Source organism: Neolamprologus multifasciatus, chromosome 10, assembly GCF_963576455.1.
Source record: "Neolamprologus multifasciatus chromosome 10, fNeoMul1.2, whole genome shotgun sequence".
NCBI lineage: Eukaryota > Metazoa > Chordata > Actinopteri > Cichliformes > Cichlidae > Neolamprologus > Neolamprologus multifasciatus.
In genome coordinates this window covers 3,169,502-3,190,654 of record NC_140448.1, presented here as the reverse complement: position 1 = coordinate 3,190,654, position 21,153 = coordinate 3,169,502, and the positions used below count along the sequence as shown (strand labels likewise).

General features: G+C 40.1%; 2 protein-coding genes across 2 annotated transcripts in view; one reads left to right on the top strand and one right to left on the bottom strand.

Moving 5' to 3' along the window:
• LOC146509360 (zinc finger BED domain-containing protein 4-like) overlaps positions 1 to 21,153 on the top strand; it is a 54,156-nt gene that overhangs the window by 12,562 nt on the left and 20,441 nt on the right. Inside the window, exons 2-3 of the mRNA XM_085174273.1 lie at positions 6,595 to 6,753; positions 20,479 to 20,637. The gene's annotated coding sequence lies outside the window, so the exon portion shown is untranslated. The remainder of the gene's footprint in view (positions 1 to 6,594; positions 6,754 to 20,478; positions 20,638 to 21,153) is intronic.
• Positions 6,528 to 9,447, bottom strand: LOC146509362 (uncharacterized). The gene has a single exon (XM_085174270.1). It carries the CDS (start codon positions 9,192 to 9,194, stop codon positions 7,641 to 7,643), a length of 1,554 nt encoding a protein of 517 aa, XP_085030396.1. The 5' UTR covers positions 9,195 to 9,447; the 3' UTR covers positions 6,528 to 7,640.

The window sequence follows — 21,153 nt, the reverse complement described above, 5'->3', positions numbered from 1 at the left end:
GAAAAGGAACACGTCTGTGTGGTTGACAGGTTGATTTTACATCTGTGTTTATGTGCAGTTTCACTTGAAAATCTTTGAGTTTTCCAATTCCCTTGAAAAGTTCTGGGTGTTGTTCTACTAGCTTGTCTGCAACAGAACGTTGAGACTGAGAAGAGACCGCAGTGACAATATGGAGGAGTCCCAAGGCTTTTGAGGTTTCAAAACTCAAAAATATTGAAACCTCCTCCTTTAATGACAAAGAAGGAACACCTAACTGTTTTGTCTTGTTTTTCCACACTGCACCTGAATGCACCACACACAGGGAGAGACGTAGATGAGTGGTATGGGTAAATCTTGATGTCTGTAGAAGTCAACGTAGGACGTGGTGTCAGTTTGTTGTAGGTAGCTTCAGTTAAGCAGTTAGCAGTGGCCCCAGAATGGATTAGCACCGGTATCTGGGTGCCCATTACTCTGACTTCAGTATGTGGGAGTTTAGGATGTTGAGCTGTGTTCACCACATATACATAAGCGTCATCACTGCTGGATGTGTGCCCTGTCTCCACGTGTGCAGCGCTATCTGTTACTTGATGAACAGTTTGCGGTGGCAGATTTTTCTTCTACTTCTTTCCACAATGTGTCTCTTTTCTCTTTGAGCGACATTGCTTTGCAAAACAATTGTATTTGCCACAAGAATTACAGATTTTGTCTTTGGCTGGGCAGCCTTGCTCATGAGGATATCTGCCTCCACAGTTTCGACAGCGGTTATTCGGCTGCCATGAGGGTGTCCATTTGTTTCTAGCCGTGGTGTCACGTCCTGTTTTGTGCTGTACTTTATTAACTGCAGCTGTCTTGTCAGCTTCCATCCCTGTAGCTTGCAATTCAGACAACTCGCATGCACGCCCATGATTTAATAGATCATCCAACGTTAAATCAGGTTCTCTGAGTGCTTTTCTACGCAGCTGTGATGATGTACAGCTTTGGATAATTTGTGTTTTGATTTCTGCAGTCATGTCTGCAAACTCAGTTTTTGGCTAGAATCCTAAGCCTGGTGTGATAGTTGTCCAACGTTTCACCTGATTCCTGCACCGCTTTCCTGAATAGATAAATCTGATACTGCACGTTTTTCTTAGGCATAAAGTATGCTGACAATTTCTGTTTTGTATCTGCGTACTGGTCGCCAACCGTTGCTAACGTGTCGTAAACGTCATGCACTTTTTCACCAGCCACATGCAGCAATAATGCTCTTAATCTCGCATCTCCAGTAATATTCATTGCCGTGGTGTAGTTTTCAAACCTCTGAAGCCATTTCGTCCAGCGAGGTCCGACGGAACCGAGGTCGGTGTCCGTGTCGAAGGGTGGAAGTGGAGTAGCGTGTGCAGCCATGTTCTTGTCTCCTAAGCTCCGGGTAGGGCAACTTCCTTCGTCTTGCTTTGGTTGTAACCTTTACTCTCGTCGCCAATGTAATGTTTGCATGCCTCAAACATTAATGATGACACCTTCAGTATTTCTCAGTTCCATTCTTTAATTCTCAGGCTTGCAGCGGCAACACAGTCTGCAGCGCTAACTTGTTCATCTACCGTTTTCTGTTGTCTCCTTTTTCTATATCCTCCTTCCGCCTTACATGCAACCTTTCAAAATAAAAGTTCTGTAAACATCACAGGTACCACCGTCTTTCCCTCGCCCAGTTTGAGGGCGAGTAGGGGTGGGCGATAGAAACGATATACGATAGAAACGATATAAATTTGGCCAACGATAGAGATTTTGACTATACCGCTCTATCCGATAGCGCATGTTGATGATGTCATCAAGCTGCGCCTGTTTTGGTCGAAAGCATAGCGGCGGCTAAAACCATTATCATCTGCAAATTATGGCGGGCGACAGTCATAGCAAAGAGATGAAGCACTTTTGAAATATGGGGAAAGCCGAAAACTGCGCTTCCTCCACTTCCGTAACATTGATTCATTAATGTTGAATTCTCTCGCAGCTGTTCTATTCCCATGTTGTTGCAGTATATTAATAACTAACCTCGTATTGTGGATGAATAAACTCAGTTGACTGAAGTTTGGCCCGTGTATAGCATCCTGCTATGCGATTGCATTTGTCCCTGACCACCAGAATCCCTCACGTTAACTGTTATCGAGTGGAAAAAAAGTTGGCGTTCATCCTCCAGCTTCACTGTGCTAATGTTATGCTAACATAGCTGTGTCGCTAGCAATCACGTAGCACATCATTATATACCAGGTAATCCAACTTCAGTAACCCTACAAACGCCACTACTGTTTAGTTTTCTGTCTTCATTTATGTTGGAAATGGTAGCAGAGCTGTACGTTTTAATTAGTTTCAAAAGTCTCTGTCAGAACATGGTATGAAATGTTTAGGTGTAAACTAGCGAGCTAACCTCCTGCTAACTCCGTTAAATTTAATAAATTCTGTTTTCATGGATGTAAAACGTAATTGTTACACCCGATAAAGCAGCAACGCTGATGATTTAATTAAAGATGAAAGAATTTAGACCGTTTTAACTCCTAGTGTTCGTTTGACTTTGGGACCTGAAATGGATAGAGTTTTGGACCCAGATTACTCCGCGAAGCTCCTCACTACGGCAGCCGTAATGCTCTGACAATCCATCAAGCAGTGCGGCTTACCAAAGTTGTGCTAAAACATTTTTTTTAACGTTTTATAACCAATTTTTGCACGCAGAAATCGGTTCGAGGTCACCAGAATTCATACATAAGGCACACTCTCGATTTTTGAAAGAATTAAAGGATTTTTTTTGTGGAATACGTTATACAGAAGAATAAGAATATATATCAGTGATTACGGGCGACCGTGGCTCAAGAGTTGGGAGTTCGCCTTGTAATCGGAAGGTTGCCGGTTCGAGCCCCGGCTCGGACAGTCTCGGTCGTTGTGTCCTTGGGCAAGACCTACCGCCTACTGGTGTTGGCCAGAAGGGCCGATGGCGCGATATGGCAGCCTCGCTTCTGTCAGTCTGCCCCAGGGCAGCTGTGGCTACAACTGTAGCTTGCCTCCACCAGTGTGTGAATGGGTGGATGACTGGGTGTGTAAAGTGCTTTGGGGTCCCTAGGCAGGACTAATAAAAGCGCTATACAAATACAGGCCATTAGAGCTGGGCGATAGAACAATAACGATATGTATTGCGAAATACCTTTTTCTCGATAGAAAAATTAAACTATTGCGATAGACCTCATCTCTCTCTCTCTTCCTCTCTTATAAAAAATGAATAGCCAATACAAATTAAGTAGTGCAGAGCCGAACCAATCACAGCTGCAGCGTCACGTTAAGTACTTTCCAAAGTACTTGAAAAACTGTTCGTGGAAAGACTTGATAGCTTTATTGAAAAACATCAATTACTAAGTGAAAATCAATATGGATTTCGGAAAAACAGATCAACGACATTAGCACTGATGACTACTATTGATGATATTTCATTCAATATTTCAATATATATACAATAGGAGTATTTATTGACTTAAAAAAAGCTTTTGATACCATGCAACATTCTATTTTGATTTCTAAGCTTAATACTTATGGGGTGAGAGGAATTGCATTAAACTGGTTAAGTAGTTATCTAGAAAATAGGACCCAGTATGTGCATTATTTAGGCAATTCCTCTGAAAGACTGAAAATTGAATGTGGGGTTCCTCAAGGGTCTGTTTTGGGACCAAAACTTTTTAATTTATATATAAATGATATTTGTGATGTGTCCAAAATGTTAAATTTCGTTTTGTTTGCTGATGATACAAATTTTTATTGTGCTGGGGATAAATTGAAAGAATTGGCTGAATTAATGGTTTCTGAAATGGAAAAACTAAAAAAATGGTTTGATGTAAACAAATTATCTTTGAACTTGACAAAAACAAAATTTATGATATTTGGAAATCGGGTAAAAGAGGATGAAGTAATTCTGTCCATTGATGGAGTTCCGATTGAGAGAGTTACTGAACTCTGTTTTTTGGGGGTAGTATTGGATGATAAATTAAAATGGAAATCTCATATTGAACATGTTAGAAAAAAGATGGTTAAAAATATTTATATTCTGGTTAATGTCAGAGATATATTAGATTATAAGGCAATGCGTATTTTATATTTCTCACTAATTTTCCCCTATCTCAGTTATTGTGCTGAGGTGTGGGGGAATACATATGCGACTTATATACATCCTCTATACTTGCTACAGAAGAAAGTGGTACGAATGGTTCATAATGTTAAATATAGAGAACATACAAATAATTTGTTTATAAAATCGAAATTGTTGAAATTTGAAGACTTAGTGAAATTACAGACATTATTATTCATGTGCAAGGCAAAAAATAACACATTACCTCTTAAGTTACAAAGTTTGTTTGTATTGTGTTCAGGAAGTGGGGACAGTAGAAGGAAGTTTGACTTTAAGCATAAGTTTGCTAAGACCACACAAAGGCAAATGTGTCCGACAGTTAAAGGTATAAGAATATGGAATTCTCTTGAAAATAATCTTAAGAGTTGTACAAACATGCACCGTTTTAAAATGTGTTACACACTTAAAAGGATAAATCAGTATGAAGAACATGAAAGTAATTAGGGCTAAATGTGGAAGAACAAAAATTTCATTGCCATTTAATGCTGTATATTGCTGATTATATTGATTTGTTGTTTAGTTTTGCATTGTTACACAAAGATACATGTTAGAGGGTTTTTTGGGGGGTATTAGCACCCTCTTGTAAGACTATTTGGATTGCAGATAGGGGGCAGGTGCTAACAAGAATTTATTCTTCTTCCTGCTCCTTTTCACCCATGGGTGCAGTGTCATATTAATGGGAAGGAGGTTCTGTATGTAGGAAAAGAAACACTGTTGAACCATGTGTGAAATAAATAAAGAAATGAAACGTCACGCAACTTGTTACGTACAGCTCAAGTGCCGACTAGAGAAAAGTCTAGGTGACCAAGTTACCGAAGAGAGCACAGATGACGGTTCCAATGCCGGAGAGATTGTCGAAAGGAAAGGCCAGAGAAGTTCCGTAGTGTGGAGGTATTTCGGCTATTTGAAGTCTGACAAAAAACAGAGTAACGCGCACTGTAAATTGTGCCGAAAGCATGTTCGCACAAAGTCTGGAAATACAACAAACCTTTTTTATCACCTGAAGCAGTGCCACCCACGCTCAATCTCTGACTGAAAGCGTTAATTCGTCATCGAAAACAACCAGGGGAATCCCTGTGAAGCAGCAACAGTCAATTGAGTCTGCTTTCTCCAGCGTCTTACCATATGACAAAAAAGCTAAGAGACATAGCAACATAACGAATGCCATAGCTTACTGTCTTGCTAAAGACATGCTACCAATAAACACGGTCCACAATGAAGGATTCAAGCAGCTAATTAAGGTAATGGATCCTCGTTACCAACTCCTTGGACATAAACATGTCTCTCAGACAGCGCTTCCAAAGCAATATTATATAAGTTAGTCAATTTTGTCTCTTCTTCTGTAAAATAAACTAAGATTTATTTTTAGAATTAATATTTTGTTTCTAAGTGGAACTGACAATTTAGTAGTCTGTTTTGTTTGTTCTATTTTGAAACTTAAAGGCTTTAGCGGCTACTTTTTGTGTAGTTTGTAATATTTGCCTTTATTTTGCCTAAACTGAAGCCTCATTTTAAGTACATCTGCCCTGTTGAACTTATTATGGGAAATAAATATTGAAATCAAAACAAGCTGCTGATTATTTCACATTTTACTTGTGAGCAACAGCACATTTAAATCTTACATATATAGTTATTTGGCTTATATCGTGATATATATCGTTACCGCACATGCTTCAAATTATATTGCGATATGGATTTTAGGCCATATCGCCCAGCCCTACTCAAAAGGTCTCATCAAGTCCCGATTTAATTTGATTTATGCTGTGTTATCAGTGTTTGCATTGATAGCATGGCTGTGGTGTCATATCAGTGTATGCTCTCGGTGTTTGCTGATATCAAACTGTGGTATGAGGACCACTGTGGGTTGATCTTTGTAGTGATACTCACTCCGTTTTTTTTATTTAGACCTGGTTTATTTCTGGTATAGTTGAATATTTGTATATAATCCCCGTAGCTGTCAGACTCTATAACAGGGGTCACCAGCCTTTCTTAAAACTGAGAGTGAGAGAGAATTGTGAACAGTTTGGTTCATCTTTAGTTATATGGTTCTATCCAGCATATTCTATCTTGATATGCTGTCTTATCACAGGTTAATTTTTCAAAAATATTAACAATGATTTATGCAAGGAAAGGGCTACATACAACTCTTTATTTCTATTAATGTCTTACTTCATTCCTACCTGATTGACATGTTTAGGAATTATGAGTGATTGGCTCACTGTAGTGGTAAAAGTGGCTACCAATCAAATTATGATATGTTAAAGTTAAAACAAAACACAACTGACTGTTTTATATTATATCTAATATATATTATGTAATTATCCTTATAATTACAAAATGTTTTATGTAAGATTTATGTTTTGTAATTTAAATCTGACATCACAAAATTATTTTGGTTTTAATTTGAATATTTTGTAATTTTTTGTAATTTTGCAACTGCAGTACACATAATATTAATTTTGAACAATTTTGTCCAGGTTCCTTGACACCAGGGTCTCCTCCAGGACCATCGCGTTCAGTCACAGAGTCGGTGTGTCCACGGTGTGCCAGATCATCCCCCAGGTAGCGACGGCCATCTGGGACTGTCTAGTGGACGACTTCATGGCTGTGCCTTCACCTGGAGACTCATAGAGAAAGTATATACAGTGGTCCCTCATTTATTGCAGCAGGGTTTCTCAGAATAACTAGCCCCTCGCCACACACTTTATACACTTTATTTTTTTATTTTTTTTACACACACACATGAAGATTAGTCACAGTTGTCACAAGTTGATTCTCACAGTGCAAACCTTTGTAGATTTCAAAACGTAAAAGTATCATTATGCCGTGTTTTTTCTTCGTCTGCCTGCCACTTTTGTGCGACTTTTTCCCTCCAGGAGTGATGATGTCATCATCACTCCATAAGCCAATGAGATTATCACATGACATTTATGAACAGGGATATCTCTTTTTAACTGTTTTCAATTTAACGTAATATTTAAGTGTTTCTTAGTTTTAGACTCGTTGGTTAGTCTTTTTCAATGTTTTAAACCATATCCCAGGTTTTTACTTCACCATTTATGGAGTTTTAACAAGCAAATAAAAGACAGAGCTTAATTCTGTAAAGATTAGATGAAAAATACTCAAAGGATAAATTCAATTGGTTTATTATTTTGTTACATAAGTTGAAAAAAGTAAAACAAGTAACTACAGAAACAACATAAAAGGAAACTTAAACAATCAAATAAATAAATGAAGGGGGGGGGGGGAAGGGGAGAAAAGCCCAACAATCCCCTCTGAGCAAGCACTAGGCGACAGTGGGGAGGAAAAACTGCCTTTTAACGGGCAGAAGCCTCCAGCAGAACCAGGCTCAGGAGGGGGCAGTCAACTGCTGGGACTGGTTTGGGGGGGGGGGGGGGGGGGGGGGTGAACAAAAGAAAAAAGATTAAGAAGGTAGGGAATATGTGTTAGGAGAGAAAGGGAGAGGGGGGACAGGAGAGGTGAAAATTCAGATGGATCACAGGTGGAGGAGGACGAGGCTAAATCATCTGAATAACCAGCAGACGCCTCTTTTCTTCATTTCCAGGTATTTTTCCATGAGCGCTTTTTTCTCCAGGATAAGGGTTCTCAACTGATCGTTTGTTTCTGCATTTTGCTCCTCGAGTTGCTTGCATCTTTGCTCCATTTCTTTTAATCCTGCTTGTTCTTTGCTAGGCATTTCTTCCGGGTCTTTGTATGTTGCCTCCTCCATTGGATTTGCCTTGCACATGTCTGTATTTCTCTCTTGTTTTTTCTTGTACATCTCTTCTATCAGGTCAATTTTTCTCTTGAATACTTGATGCATAAGCAGCAGGTATTCATATTTTTTCTCTTGTTGTTGCTTTTGTGCCTGCATTTCACTTATTTGGCTCTTCAAGTCACTGACCCTCAACAACATCTCATTCATGAGCTCTGAGTGTTTTTTCCTCATTCCATCGATCGTACACTGCATCTCTGAACATTGTCTTTCCAGTATTTCCTTTTCTCTTTCCAGGTCAGGTGTTTTTTCCCTCATTTCATTACAAAATTCTCGCAGTTCTAGATTCCTTCTCTCAAAGTCCTGGAGAATACGTTTTTCTTCTTCCTGTTTCTCTTTTTCTTCAAGAAGCTCTTTATTTTTGCACTCTGTTTCATCAAACCTGACTTTCAGCTCTACGTACATTTCCCTCATGGCTTTGAGTTTGTCCTCCATTGGTATTTCTTTTTCTCTTTCCAGTTCAGGTGTTTTGTCCCTCATTTCATTACAAAATTCTCGCAGTTCTAGATTCCTTCTCTCAAAATCCTGGAGAATACGTTTTTCTTCTTCCTGTTTCTCTTTTTCTTCAAGAAGCTCTATATTTTTGAACTCTGTTTCACCAAACCTGACTGCCAGATCTACGCACATTTCCCTCATGTCTTTGAGTTTGCGCTGCAATCGTATTGTCTTTTTTCTTTCCAGTTCAGATGTTTTTTCCTTCATTTCATTACAAAATTCTCGCAGTTCTAGATTCCTTCTCTCAAAGTCCTGGAGAATACGTTTTTCTTCTTCCTGTTGCTTTTTTTCTTCAAGAAGCTCTTTCAGTTTGTGCTCCATTTGTATTTCCTGTTCAGTCTTCTGTTGGCGGATTTTTTCAATTGTTTTCTCAGCTTCATTGAGCTTTCCTTGAAGTATCTGTATCTCCTCAATAGTAGCTTTCTTTCCTTGAAGCTGGGCAGATGTTTCTTTTAATTCGGCACTCTGTGTTCCCGATGAAAAAATACGGGAAAAAAAATTCTTTCGTCCTTGACCAAACTTCATTCCCTCATTGATAATTTTTATCTCAGGCTGCCGTTGCTGTTTTCCTTCCAGGTCTTTATTTCGTGCTTCCAATTGTCTGCACTTCTCCTCTAGTTGAAGCTTCTCTTCTTCAATTTGTTTAACTTTGTCATGGAGGTCAGAGTTTTCCTTCTGACTTTCCTGTAATGCCCTTTGGATTGATAAGACAACATCCATGGTTATTTCTCCTGAAGAGATTGGCTGGCCAGACCACGAAGGAGAGGCAGCATTATTTATTTTTCTTTGTCGGCGTTTTCGTCCCATGTTGGAGCCTGTGCACAGTGACTCTGAAAAGGCTTAGAAATATTTGCAAATGTATCTCGTGTCGAACGTTTGAAGTCTGCGAACAAACTGTTTTAAAATTGCTGCTTCTGATCCCTATTTATAGACTTCAGAACTTCAAAGGATCAAAGGTATTAATGATGTCACATCTTGTGACATCATCATTCCGTAAGCCAATCAGATTGTCACATGACATTTTAAAATGGGGATGTGTTTTTTTGTTGTTTTTTTTAAAAGTTTTTTTCAGTTTTCACCATTTGCTCCAGGAGCTGCGCCTGGATGACGGCTGCTTTCAGCGGTACTGTAATGTTTGCATGCCTCAAACATTAATGATGACACCTTCAGTATTTCTCAGTTCCATTCTTTAATTCTCAGGCTTGCAGCGGCAACACAGTCTGCAGCGCTAACTTGTTCATCTACCGTTTTCTGTTGTCTCCTTTTTCTATATCCTCCGTCTGCCTTACATTCGACCTTTCAAAATAAAAGTTCTGTAAACATCACAATCACCTCCTTTCTTTTTTTCTTTAACAAACTTAGGTACTCAGTGAGGTGAATTATTAATCTGAACCTATGATAACAACACCTAATAAAATTACTGAACGTTCTTATTACTTGAGTTTCTCCACACCTAAACATCACTTAAACAGCACTGCATTTGCGCAGTTCTCTGACTAATCACTATCAACATTCAACACTAGAATACTGGTTACAGTGTTAGATTCAGGAACAACAAACATGTTACACACAGCGTAACCTTTAACGGGTCACTCAGATATTCAAGTCTTAGATCTGATGTAATCAGACAGATGCATATGTACGCGTCTGTTTGATCCGACTGGGTATCTGGGCTTGTCTGTTAAGGCGGGTTCGACATGCCGTCCAGGTGGGGCATCTTCAAGTCCATGTCTGATTTTCTTGAAGAATGAGGCATTCCTGACAATTGAGTGTCCATCCCTTGTAGCTGTAATTTCAGAACCCTTAACTTTAGTCACTTTAGAGGGTTTTGCATTGTATGGTGTGGATAATTTTTTGTGCTTGGGTTGGCGATGCAGCACTGTGTCACCCAGACTTGGTGAGTGTGGTCTGGCGCGACGAGTTGCATCTGCGATCACCTTCATCTTGATCTTTGCACTATCATCCCTTGCTCTCACTTCAGCATCTGAACACTTCCGTGGAGTGGTGTTAACGAAAGGGAGCTTGGTGTATAGCTGGCGTTGAAACAGTATTTCAGCTGGTGAGCTCGCTGTTGTGCAATGAGGTGTAGATCTGTACTCACGAAGAAAGATGTTTAGTTGCTGTCTCCATGGTGTGCCCTGCATCTCGGCAACTCTCAGTGCTTTGCATAGGGTTCTCATAAATCTCTCAGCAATGGCATTCGCCTGAGGCCAACAAGGTGTGATTTTGCGATGATGAAATCCTAGGTAGTCTGCAAACTGTGAGAAAGCCTCACTGTTAAAAGGAGGACCATTGTCAGTTTTTACTGTCCTTGGGATTCCAAACATGGAGAACACTTTGTCAATGGCTGGGATAACAGAAGATGCTGATGTTGAGCGTACACTTTCAACGACTGGATAGCGAGAATACTCGTCTGTGATAACGAGCAGGTATTCCCCCGTAGGGAGTGGTCCATAAAAGTCTGCACTGACACTGTGCCAGGGCGTTTCGGGTAATGGTGACATCTGCAGAACATGTTTGAATGATTTCAGAATGTCAGCATGCTGGGATTTATCTGTTAGATGCCACGTGTTGTTCCTGATGTGACCGATGACTTCCTGCAGAACCTGGTCTTTCAGAGTCTCTGTTTTTATCTCGTGAAGTGTCATGGCTTTTGGGGTGGAGTGATAAGAGAAGAAATTGACATACTCTTCTGCAACCTTACATGCACGAGCACTTTCATTCTCCTGTGTTGGCACTGGATGACGTGACATAAAGTCAGCTGGATTATCAGCACCTTTTCTGTATTCCACTCTGAAGTTATATGGCTGAAGTCTCAGTCCCCATCTTTCTATTCTGGCAGGTGGTTTTGATCTTGGGTTATTCCAGATGATTTTGAGTGCCTTGTGATCGGTCACCAGTGTGAATGGATGTCCATAAACATACAAATGGAAATGTTCGCAACTCCACACAATGGCGAGTGCTTCTTTCTCAGTCTGCGAGTATCTCGTTTCCACATCACTCAGTGCTCTGCTTGCATATGCAATAATGTGCTTCATCCCCTTTTCATCTTTTTGACAGAGGATGGCGCCCAGTCCTACTGGACTAGCATCAACAATCAGTTCAGTCTGTCTGCTGGGATAGAAGTAGGACATCGTCGTGTCGCTCGTGAGACTGACCTTGAGTGCCTGCAACGCAGTTTCTCGGTCTTGACCCCATGTCCAAGGGGTGGCCTTGTGTGAGCCTGCGCAGTGGCTCAGAGATCGATGAGAAGTCTCTGATGAACCTTGAGCAGTAATTGGCCATGCCAAGGAGACTTTTGATGTCAGCAGGTGTTTTTGGGTTGGGAGCGTGTTGAACTGCTGCAACCTTTTTAGGATCTGCTGAAACGCCACCTGCAGAGAGGATGAAACCAAAAAACTCAAGTTTCGTTTTATTAAATTCACACTTCTCTCGATTCAGAGTAAGACCTGACTCTGATAGTCGCTTAAAGAGAGCTGTAAGATTGCTGTCATGATCAGCCTGGTCCCTGCCAAAGACTATAATGTCATCACTGAGATTTTTGACTCCGTTCAGTCCTTGCAGCGTCTGATAAATAGCATTTTGGAACACTTCAGCTGCAGAAGAGACTCCAAAGCTCAGTCTTTTATAGCGCCGAAGTCCCAGATGAGTAGTGAACGTCGTAATGTAGCGGCTGTCAGGGTGTAATTCAAATTGGTGGTATCCTGCCCTGAGATCAAGTTTTGAGAACACCGTAGATCCATTCAGCTCATGGATTACATCATCAATCGTGGGCGTGACGTTCTCGTTTGATTGCACTGTTTGCTTGTCTCATGTCCACACATATCCGTACGTCGTCCGGAGTCTTTGGTTTTGGCAGTGTTACAATGGGTGAACCCCACGGTGTTTACTCAAAAAGCCATCTCTAGACCCAGCAGTCTTAGCTAATTATAGGCCAATCTCCAACCTTCCTTTCATATCAAAAATCCTTGAAAGAGTAGTTGTCAAACAGCTAACAGATCATCTGCAGAGGAATGGTTTATTGAAGAGTTTCAGTCAGGTTTCAGAGTTCATCACAGCACAGAAACAGCTTTAGTGAAGGTTACAAATGATCTTCTTATGGCCTCTGACAGTGGACTCATCTCTGTGCTTGTCCTGCTAGACCTTAGTGCAGCATTCGATACTGTTGACCATAATATCCTATTAGAGCGATTAGAACATGCTGTAGGTATTACAGGTATTGCACTGCAGTGGTTTGTATCATATCTATCTAATAGACTCCAATTTGTGCATGTAAATGGAGAGTCCTCTTCACACACTGAGGTTAATTATGGAGTTCCACAGGGTTCGGTGCTAGGACCAATTCTGTTTACATTATACATGCTTCCCCTAGGCAGCATCATTAGAAGACATAGCATACATTTTCACTGCTATGCAGATGACACCCAGCTCTATCTGTCCATGAACCCAGATAACACACACTAATTAGTTAAACTGCAGGAATGTCTTAAAGACATAAAGACTTGGATGGCTGCTAACTTTCTGCTTCTTAATTCAGATAAAACTGAGGTTATTGTACTCGGCCCTGAAAAGCTTAGAAATATGGTATCTAACCAGATTCTTACTCTGGATGGCATTACCTTGGCCTCCAGTAACACTGTGAGGAACCTTGGAGTCATTTTTGACCAGGAAATGTCCTTCAACGCACATATTAAACAAATATGTAAGACTGCGTTCTTCCATTTGCGCAACATCTCTAAAATTAGAAATATCCTGTCTCAGAGTGACGCTGAAAAACTAGTTCATGCATTTATTACTTCCAGGCTGGACGACTGTAATTCATTATTATCAGGAAGTCCTAAAAACTCGCTGAAAAGCCTTCAGTTAATCCAAAATGCTGCAGCAAGAGTACTGACAGGGACTAGAAAGAGAGAGCATATTTCTCCTGTTTTGGCTTCCCTTCATTGGCTTCCTGTTAAATCCAGAATTGAATTCAAAATCCTGCTCCTCACATACAAGGTCTTAAATAATCAGGGCCCATCTTATCTTAATGACCTTGTAGTACCATATCACCCTATTAGAGCACTTCGCTCTCGCTCTGCAGGCCTACTTGTTGTTCCTAGAGTATTTAAAAGTAGAATGGGAGGCAGAGCCTTCAGTTTTCAGGCCCCTCTTCTGTGGAACCAGCTTCCAGTTTGGATTCGGGAGACAGACACTATCTCTACTTTTAAGATTAGGCTTAAAACTTTCCTTTTTGCTAAAGCATATAGTTAGGGCTGGACCAGGTGACCCTGAATCCTCCCTTAGTTATGCTGCAATAGATGTAGGCTGCCGGGGGATTCCCATGATGCATTGAGTTTTTCCTTTCCAGTCACCTTTCTCACTCACTATGTATTAACAGACCTCTCTGCATTGAATCATATCTGTTATTAACCTCTGTCTCTCTTCTACAGCATGTCTTTTATCCTGTCTTCCTTCTCTCACCCCAACCGGTCGCAGCAGATGGCCGCCCCTCCCTGAGCCTGGTTCTGCCGGAGGTTTCTTCCTGTTAAAAGGGAGTTTTTCCTTCCCACTGTCGCCAAAGTGCTTGCTCATAGGGGGTCATATGATTGTTGGGTTTTTCTCTGTATCTATGAAGCGCCTTGAGGCGACTTTTGTTGTGATTTGGCGCTATATAAATAAAATTGAATTGAATTGAATTGTTGGTCCCGTAATCTTTTCAATCATGTCATCAGCTTCTAATTTCTGAAGTTCGTCCTCCACTTTTTGACGTAAATGAAAAGGAACACGTCTGTGTGGTTGACAGGTTGATTTTACATCTGTGTTTATGTGCAGTTTCACTTGAAAATCTTTGAGTTTTCCAATTCCCTTGAAAAGTTCTGGGTGTTGTTCTACTAGCTTGTCTGCAACAGAACGTTGAGACTGAGAAGAGACCGCAGTGACAATATGGAGGAGTCCCAAGGCTTTTGAGGTTTCAAAACTCAAAAATATTGAAACCTCCTCCTTTAATGACAAAGAAGGAACACCTAACTGTTTTGTCTTGTTTTTCCACACTGCACCTGAATGCACCACACACAGGGAGAGACGTAGATGAGTGGTATGGGTAAATCTTGATGTCTGTAGAAGTCAGCGTAGGACGTGGTGTCAGTTTGTTGTAGGTAGCTTCAGTTAAGCAGTTAGCAGTGGCCCCAGAATCGATTAGCACCGGTATCTGGGTGCCCATTACTCTGACTTCAGTATGTGGGAGTTTAGGATGTTGAGCTGTGTTCACCACATATACATAAGCGTCATCACTGCTGGATGTGTGCCCTGTCTCCACGTGTGCAGCGCTATCTGTTACTTGATGAACAGTTTGCGGTGGCAGATTTTTCTTCTACTTCTTTCCACAATGTGTCTCTTTTCTCTTTGAGCGACATTGCTTTGCAAAATGATTGTATTTGCCACAAGAATTACAGATTTTGTCTTTGGCTGGGCAGCCTTGCTCATGAGGATATCTGCCTCCACAGTTTCCACAGCGGTTATTCGGCTGCCATGAGGGTGTCCATTTGTTTCTAGCCGTGGTGTCACGTCCTGTTTTGTGCTGTACTTTATTAACTGCAGCTGTCTTGTCAGCTTCCATCCCTGTAGCTTGCAATTCCGACAACTCACATGCACGCCCATGATTTAATAGATCATCCAACGTTAAATCAGGTTCTCTGAGTGCTTTTCTACGCAGCTGTGATGATGTACAGCTTTGGATAATTTGTGTTTTGATTTCTGCAGTCATGTCTGCAAACTCAGTTTTTGGCTAGAATCCTAAGCCTGGTGTGATAGTTGTCCAACGTTTCACCTGATTCCTGCACCGCTTTCCTGAATAGATAAATCTGATACTGCACGTTTTTCTTAGGCGCAAAGTATGCTGACAGTTTCTGTTTTGTATCTGCGTACTTGTCGCCAACCGTTGCTAACGTGTCGTAAACGTCATGCACTTTTTCACCAGCCACATGCAGCAATAATGCTCTTAATCTCGCATCTCCAGTAATATTCATTGCCGTGGTGTAGTTTTCAAACCTCTGAAGCCATTTTGTCCAGCGAGGTCCGACGGAACCGAGGTCGGTGTCCGTGTCGAAGGGTGGAAGTGGGGTAGCGTGTGCAGCCATGTTCTTGTCTCCTAAGCTCCGGGTAGGGCAACTTCCTTCGTCTTGCTTTGGTTGTAACCTTTACTCTCGTCGCCAATGTAATGTTTGCATGCCTCAAACATTAATGATGACACCTTCAGTATTTCTCAGTTCCATTCTTTAATTCTCAGACTTGCAGCGGCAACACAGTCTGCAGCGCTAACTTGTTCATCTACCGTTTTCTGTTGTCTCCTTTTTCTATATCCTCCTTCCGCCTTACATGCAACCTTTCAAAATAAAAGTTCTGTAAACATCACAGGTACCACTGTCTTTCCCTCGCCCAGTTTGAGGGCGAGTAGGGGTGGGCGATAGAAACGATATACGATAGAAACGATATAAATTTGGCCAACAATAGAGATTTTGACTATACCGCTCTATCCGATAGCGCATGTTGATGATGTCATCAAGCTGCGCCTGTTTTGGTCGAAAGCATAGTGGCGGCTAAAACCATTATCATCTGCAAATTATGGCGGGCAACAGTCATAGCAAAGAGATGAAGCACTTTTGAAATATGGGGAAAGCCGAAAACTGCGCTTCCTCCACTTCCGTAACATTGATTCATTAATGTTGAATTCTCTCGCAGCTGTTCTATTCCCATGTTGTTGCAGTATATTAATAACTAACCTCGTATTGTGGATGAATAAACTCAGTTGACTGAAGTTTGGCCCGTGTATAGCATCCTGCTATGCGATTGCATTTGTCCCTGACCACCAGAATGCCACACGTTAACTGTTATCGAGTGGAAAAAAAGTTGGCGTTCATCCTCCAGCTTCACTGTGCTAATGTTATGCTAACATAGCTGTGTCGCTAGCAATCACGTAGCACATCATTATATACCAGGTAATCCAACTTCAGTAACCCTACAAACGCCACTGCTGTTTAGTTTTCTGTCTTCATTTATGTTGGAAGTGGTAGCAGAGCTGTACGTTTTAATTAGTTTCAAAAGTCTCTGTCAGAACATGGTATGAAATGTTTAGGTGTAAACTAGCGAGCTAACCTCCTGCTAACTCCGTTAAATTTAATAAATTCTGTTTTCATGGATGTAAAACGTAATTGTTACACCCGATAAAGCAGCAACGCTGATGATTTAATTAAAGATGAAAGAATTTAGACCGTTTTAACTCCTAGTGTTCGTTTGACTTTGGGACCTGAAATGGATAGAGTTTTGGACCCAGATTACTCCGCGAAGCTCCTCACTACGGCAGCCGTAATGCTCTGACAATCCATCAAGCAGTGCGGCTTACCAAAGTTGTGCTAAAACATTTTTTTTAACGTTTTATAACCAATTTTTGCACGCAGAAATCGGTTCGAGGTCACCAAAATTCATACATAAGGCACACTCTCGATTTTTGAAAAAATTAAAGGATTTTTTTTGTGGAATACGTTATACAGAAGAATAAGAATATATATCAGTGATTACGGGCGACCGTGGCTCAAGAGTTGGGAGTTCGCCTTGTAATCGGAAGGTTGCCGGTTCGAGCCCCGGCTCGGACAGTCTCGGTCGTTGTGTCCTTGGGCAAGACCTACCGCCTACTGGTGTTGGCCAGAAGGGCCGATGGCGCGATATGGCAGCCTCGCTTCTGTCAGTCTGCCCCAGGGCAGCTGTGGCTACAACTGTAGCTTGCCTCCACCAGTGTGTGAATGGGTGGATGACTGGGTGTGTAAAGTGCTTTGGGGTCCCTAGGCAGGACTAGTAAAAGCGCTATACAAATACAGGCCATTAGAGCTGGGCGATAGAACAATAACGATATGTATTGCGAAATACCTTTATCTCGATAGAAAAATTAAACTATTGCGATAGACCTCATCTCTCTCTCTTCCTCTCTTATAAAAATGAATAGCCAATACAAATTAAGTAGTGCAGAGCCAAGCCAATCACAGCTGCAGCGTCACGTTAAGTACTTTCCAAAGTACTTGAAAAACTGTTCGTGGAAAGACTTGATAGCTTTATTGAAAAACATCAATTACTAAGTGAAAATCAATATGGATTTCGGAAAAACAGATCAACGGCATTAGCACTGATGACTACTATTGATGATATTTCATTCAATATTTCAATATATATACAATAGGAGTATTTATTGACTTAAAAAAAGCTTTTGATACCATGCAACATTCTATTTTGATTTCTAAGCTTAATACTTATGGGGTGAGAGGAATTGCATTAAACTGGTTAAGTAGTTATCTAGAAAATAGGACCCAGTATGTGCATTATTTAGGCAATTCCTCTGAAAGACTGAAAATTGAATGTGGGGTTCCTCAAGGGTCTGTTTTGGGACCAAAACTTTTTAATTTATATATAAATGATATTTGTGATGTGTCCAAAATGTTAAATTTCGTTTTGTTTGCTGATGATACAAATTTTTATTGTGCTGGGGATAAATTGAAAGAATTGGCTGAATTAATGGTTTCTGAAATGGAAAAACTAAAAAAATGGTTTGATGTAAACAAATTATCTTTGAACTTGACAAAAACAAAATTTATGATATTTGGAAATCGGGTAAAAGAGGATGAAGTAATTCTGTCCATTGATGGAGTTTTGATTGAGAGAGTTACTGAACTCTGTTTTTTTGGGGGTAGTATTGGATGATAAATTAAAATGGAAATCTCATATTGAACATGTTAGAAAAAAGATGGTTAAAAATATTTATATTCTGGGTAATGCCAGAGATATATTACATTATAAGGCAATGCGTATTTTATATTTCTCACTAATTTTCCCCTATCTCAGTTATTGTGCTGAGGTGTGGGGGAATACATATGCGACTTATATACATCCTCTATACTTGCTACAGAAGAAAGTGGTACGAATGGTTCATAATGTTAAATATAGAGAACATACAAATAATTTGTTTATAAAATCGAAATTGTTGAAATTTGAAGACTTAGTGAAATTACAGACATTATTATTCATGTGCAAGGCAAAAAATAACACATTACCTCTTAAGTTACAAAGTTTGTTTGTATTGTGTTCAGGAAGTGGGGACAGTAGAAGGAAGTTTGACTTTAAGCATAAGTTTGTTAAGACCACACAAAGGCAAATGTGTCCGACAGTTAAAGGTATAAGAATATGGAATTCTCTTGAAAATAATCTTAAGAGTTGTACAAACATGCACCGTTTTAAAATGTGTTACACACTTAAAAGGATAAATCAGTATGAAGAACATGAAAGTAATTAGGGCTAAATGTGGAAGAAAAAAAATTTCATTGCCATTTAATGCTGTATATTGCTGATTATATTGATTTGTTGTTTAGTTTTGCATTGTTACACAAAGATACATGTTAGAGGGTTTTTTGGGGGGTATTGGCGCCCTCTTGTAAGAATATTTGGATTGCAGATAGGGGCAGGTGCTAACAAGAATTTATTCTTCTTCCTGCTCCTTTTCACCCATGGGTGCAGTGTCATATTAATGGGAAGGAGGTTCTGTATGTAGGAAAAGAAACACTGTTGAACCATGTGTGAAATAAATAAAGAAATGAAACGTCACGCAACTTGTTACGTACAGCTCAAGTCCCAAGCCGCGCATGTGTATTTGTTTGGGAAGCAGCCAGCCGCCGTGAGGCCGGGTAATGGAGAAAATGAGTGCTCCGACTAGAGAAAAGTCTAGGTGACCAAGTTACCGAAGAGAACACAGATGACGGTTCCAATGCCGGAGAGATTGTCGAAAGGAAAGAGAAGTTCCGTAGTGTGGAGGTATTTCGGCTATTTGAAGTCTGACAAAAAACAGAGTAACGCGCACTGTAAATTGTGCCGAAAGCATGTTCGCACAAAGTCTGGAAATACAACAAACCTTTTTTATCACCTGAAGCAGTACCACCCACACTCAATCTCTGACTGAAAGCGCTAATTCGTCATCATAAACAACCAGGGGAATCCCTGTGAAGCAGCAACAGTCAATTGAGTCTGCTTTCTCCAGCGTCTTAGCCATATGACAAAAAAGCTAAGAGACATAGCAACATAACGAATGCCATAGCTTACTGTCTTGCTAAAGACATGCTACCAATAAACACGGTCCACAATGAAGGATTCAAGCAGCTAATTAAGGTAATGGATCCTCGTTACCATCTCCTTGAACATAAACATGTCTCTCAGACAGCGCTTCCAAAGCAATATTATATAAGTTAGTCAATTTTGTCTCTTCTTCTGTAAAATAAACTAAGATTTATTTTTAGAATTAATATTTTGTTTCTAAGTGGAACTGACAATTTAGTAGTCTGTTTTGTTTGTTCTATTTTGAAACTTAAAGGCTTTAGCGGCTACTTTTTGTGTAGTTTGTAATATTTGCCTTTATTTTGCCTAAACTGAAGCCTCATTTTAAGTACATCTGCCCTGTTGAACTTATTATGGGAAATAAATATTTAAATCAAAACAAGCTGCTGATTATTTCACATTTTGCTTGTGAGCAACAGCACATTTAAATCTTACATATATAGTTATTTGGCTTATATCGTGATATATATCGTTACCGCACATGCTTCAAATTATATTGCGATATGGATTTTAGGCCATATCGCCCAGCCCTACTCAAAAGGTCTCATCAAGTCCCGATTTAATTCGATTTATTCTGTGTTATCAGTGTTTGCATTGATAGCATGGCTGTGGTGTCATATCAGTGTATGCTCTCGGTGTTTGCTGATATCAAACTGTGGTATGAGGACCACTGTGGGTTAATCTTTGTAGTGATACTCACTCCGTTTTTTTATTTAGACCTGGTTTAATTCTGGTATAGTTGAATATTTGTATATAATCCCCGCAGCTGTCAGACTCTATAACAGGGGTCACCAGCCTTTCTTAAAACTGAGAGTTAGATAAAACTGTAAACAGTTTGGTTCATCTTTAGTCAAGATTTATGTTTTGTAATTTAAATCTGACATCACAAAAGTATTTTAGAGTTTGAATAATGTATTTTACAACTGCAGTACACATAATATTAATTTTGAACAATTTTGTCCAGGTTCCTTGACACCAGGGACTCCTCCAGGACCATCGCGTTCAGTTACAGAGTCGGTGTGTCCACGGTGTGCCAGATCATCCCCCAGGTAGCGACGGCCATCTGGGACTGTCTAGTGGACGACTTCATGGCTGTGCCTTCACCTGGAGACTCATAGAGAAAGTATATACAGTGGTCCCTCATTTATTGCAGCAGGGTTTCTCAGAATAACTAGCCCCTCGCCACACACTTTATACACTTTATTATTTTTTTATTTTTTTTACACACACACATGAAGATTAGTCACAGTTCTCACAAGTTGATTCTCACAGTGCAAACCTTTGTAGATTTCAAAACGTAAAAGTATCATTATGCCGTGTTTTTTCTTCGTCTTCCTGCCACTTTTGTGCGCCTTTTTCCCTCCAGGAGTGATGATGTCATCATCACTCCATAAGCCAATGAGATTATCACATGACATTTATGAACAGGGATATCTCTTTTTAACTGTTTTCAATTTAACGTAATATTTAAGTGTTTCTTAGTTTTAGACTAGTTGGTTAGTCTTTTTCAATGTTTTAAACCATATCCCAGGTTTTTACTTCACCATTTATGGAGTTTTAACAAGCAAATAAAAGACAGAGCTTAATTCTGTAAAGATTAGATGAAAAATACTCAAAGGATAAATTCAATTGGTTTATT

What these genes read in the sequence shown, in the direction of transcription:
- LOC146509362 (XM_085174270.1), bottom strand. Translation starts at nt 9,194, where the DNA reads ATGGGACGAAAACGCCGACAAAGAAAAATAAATAATGCTGCCTCTCCT.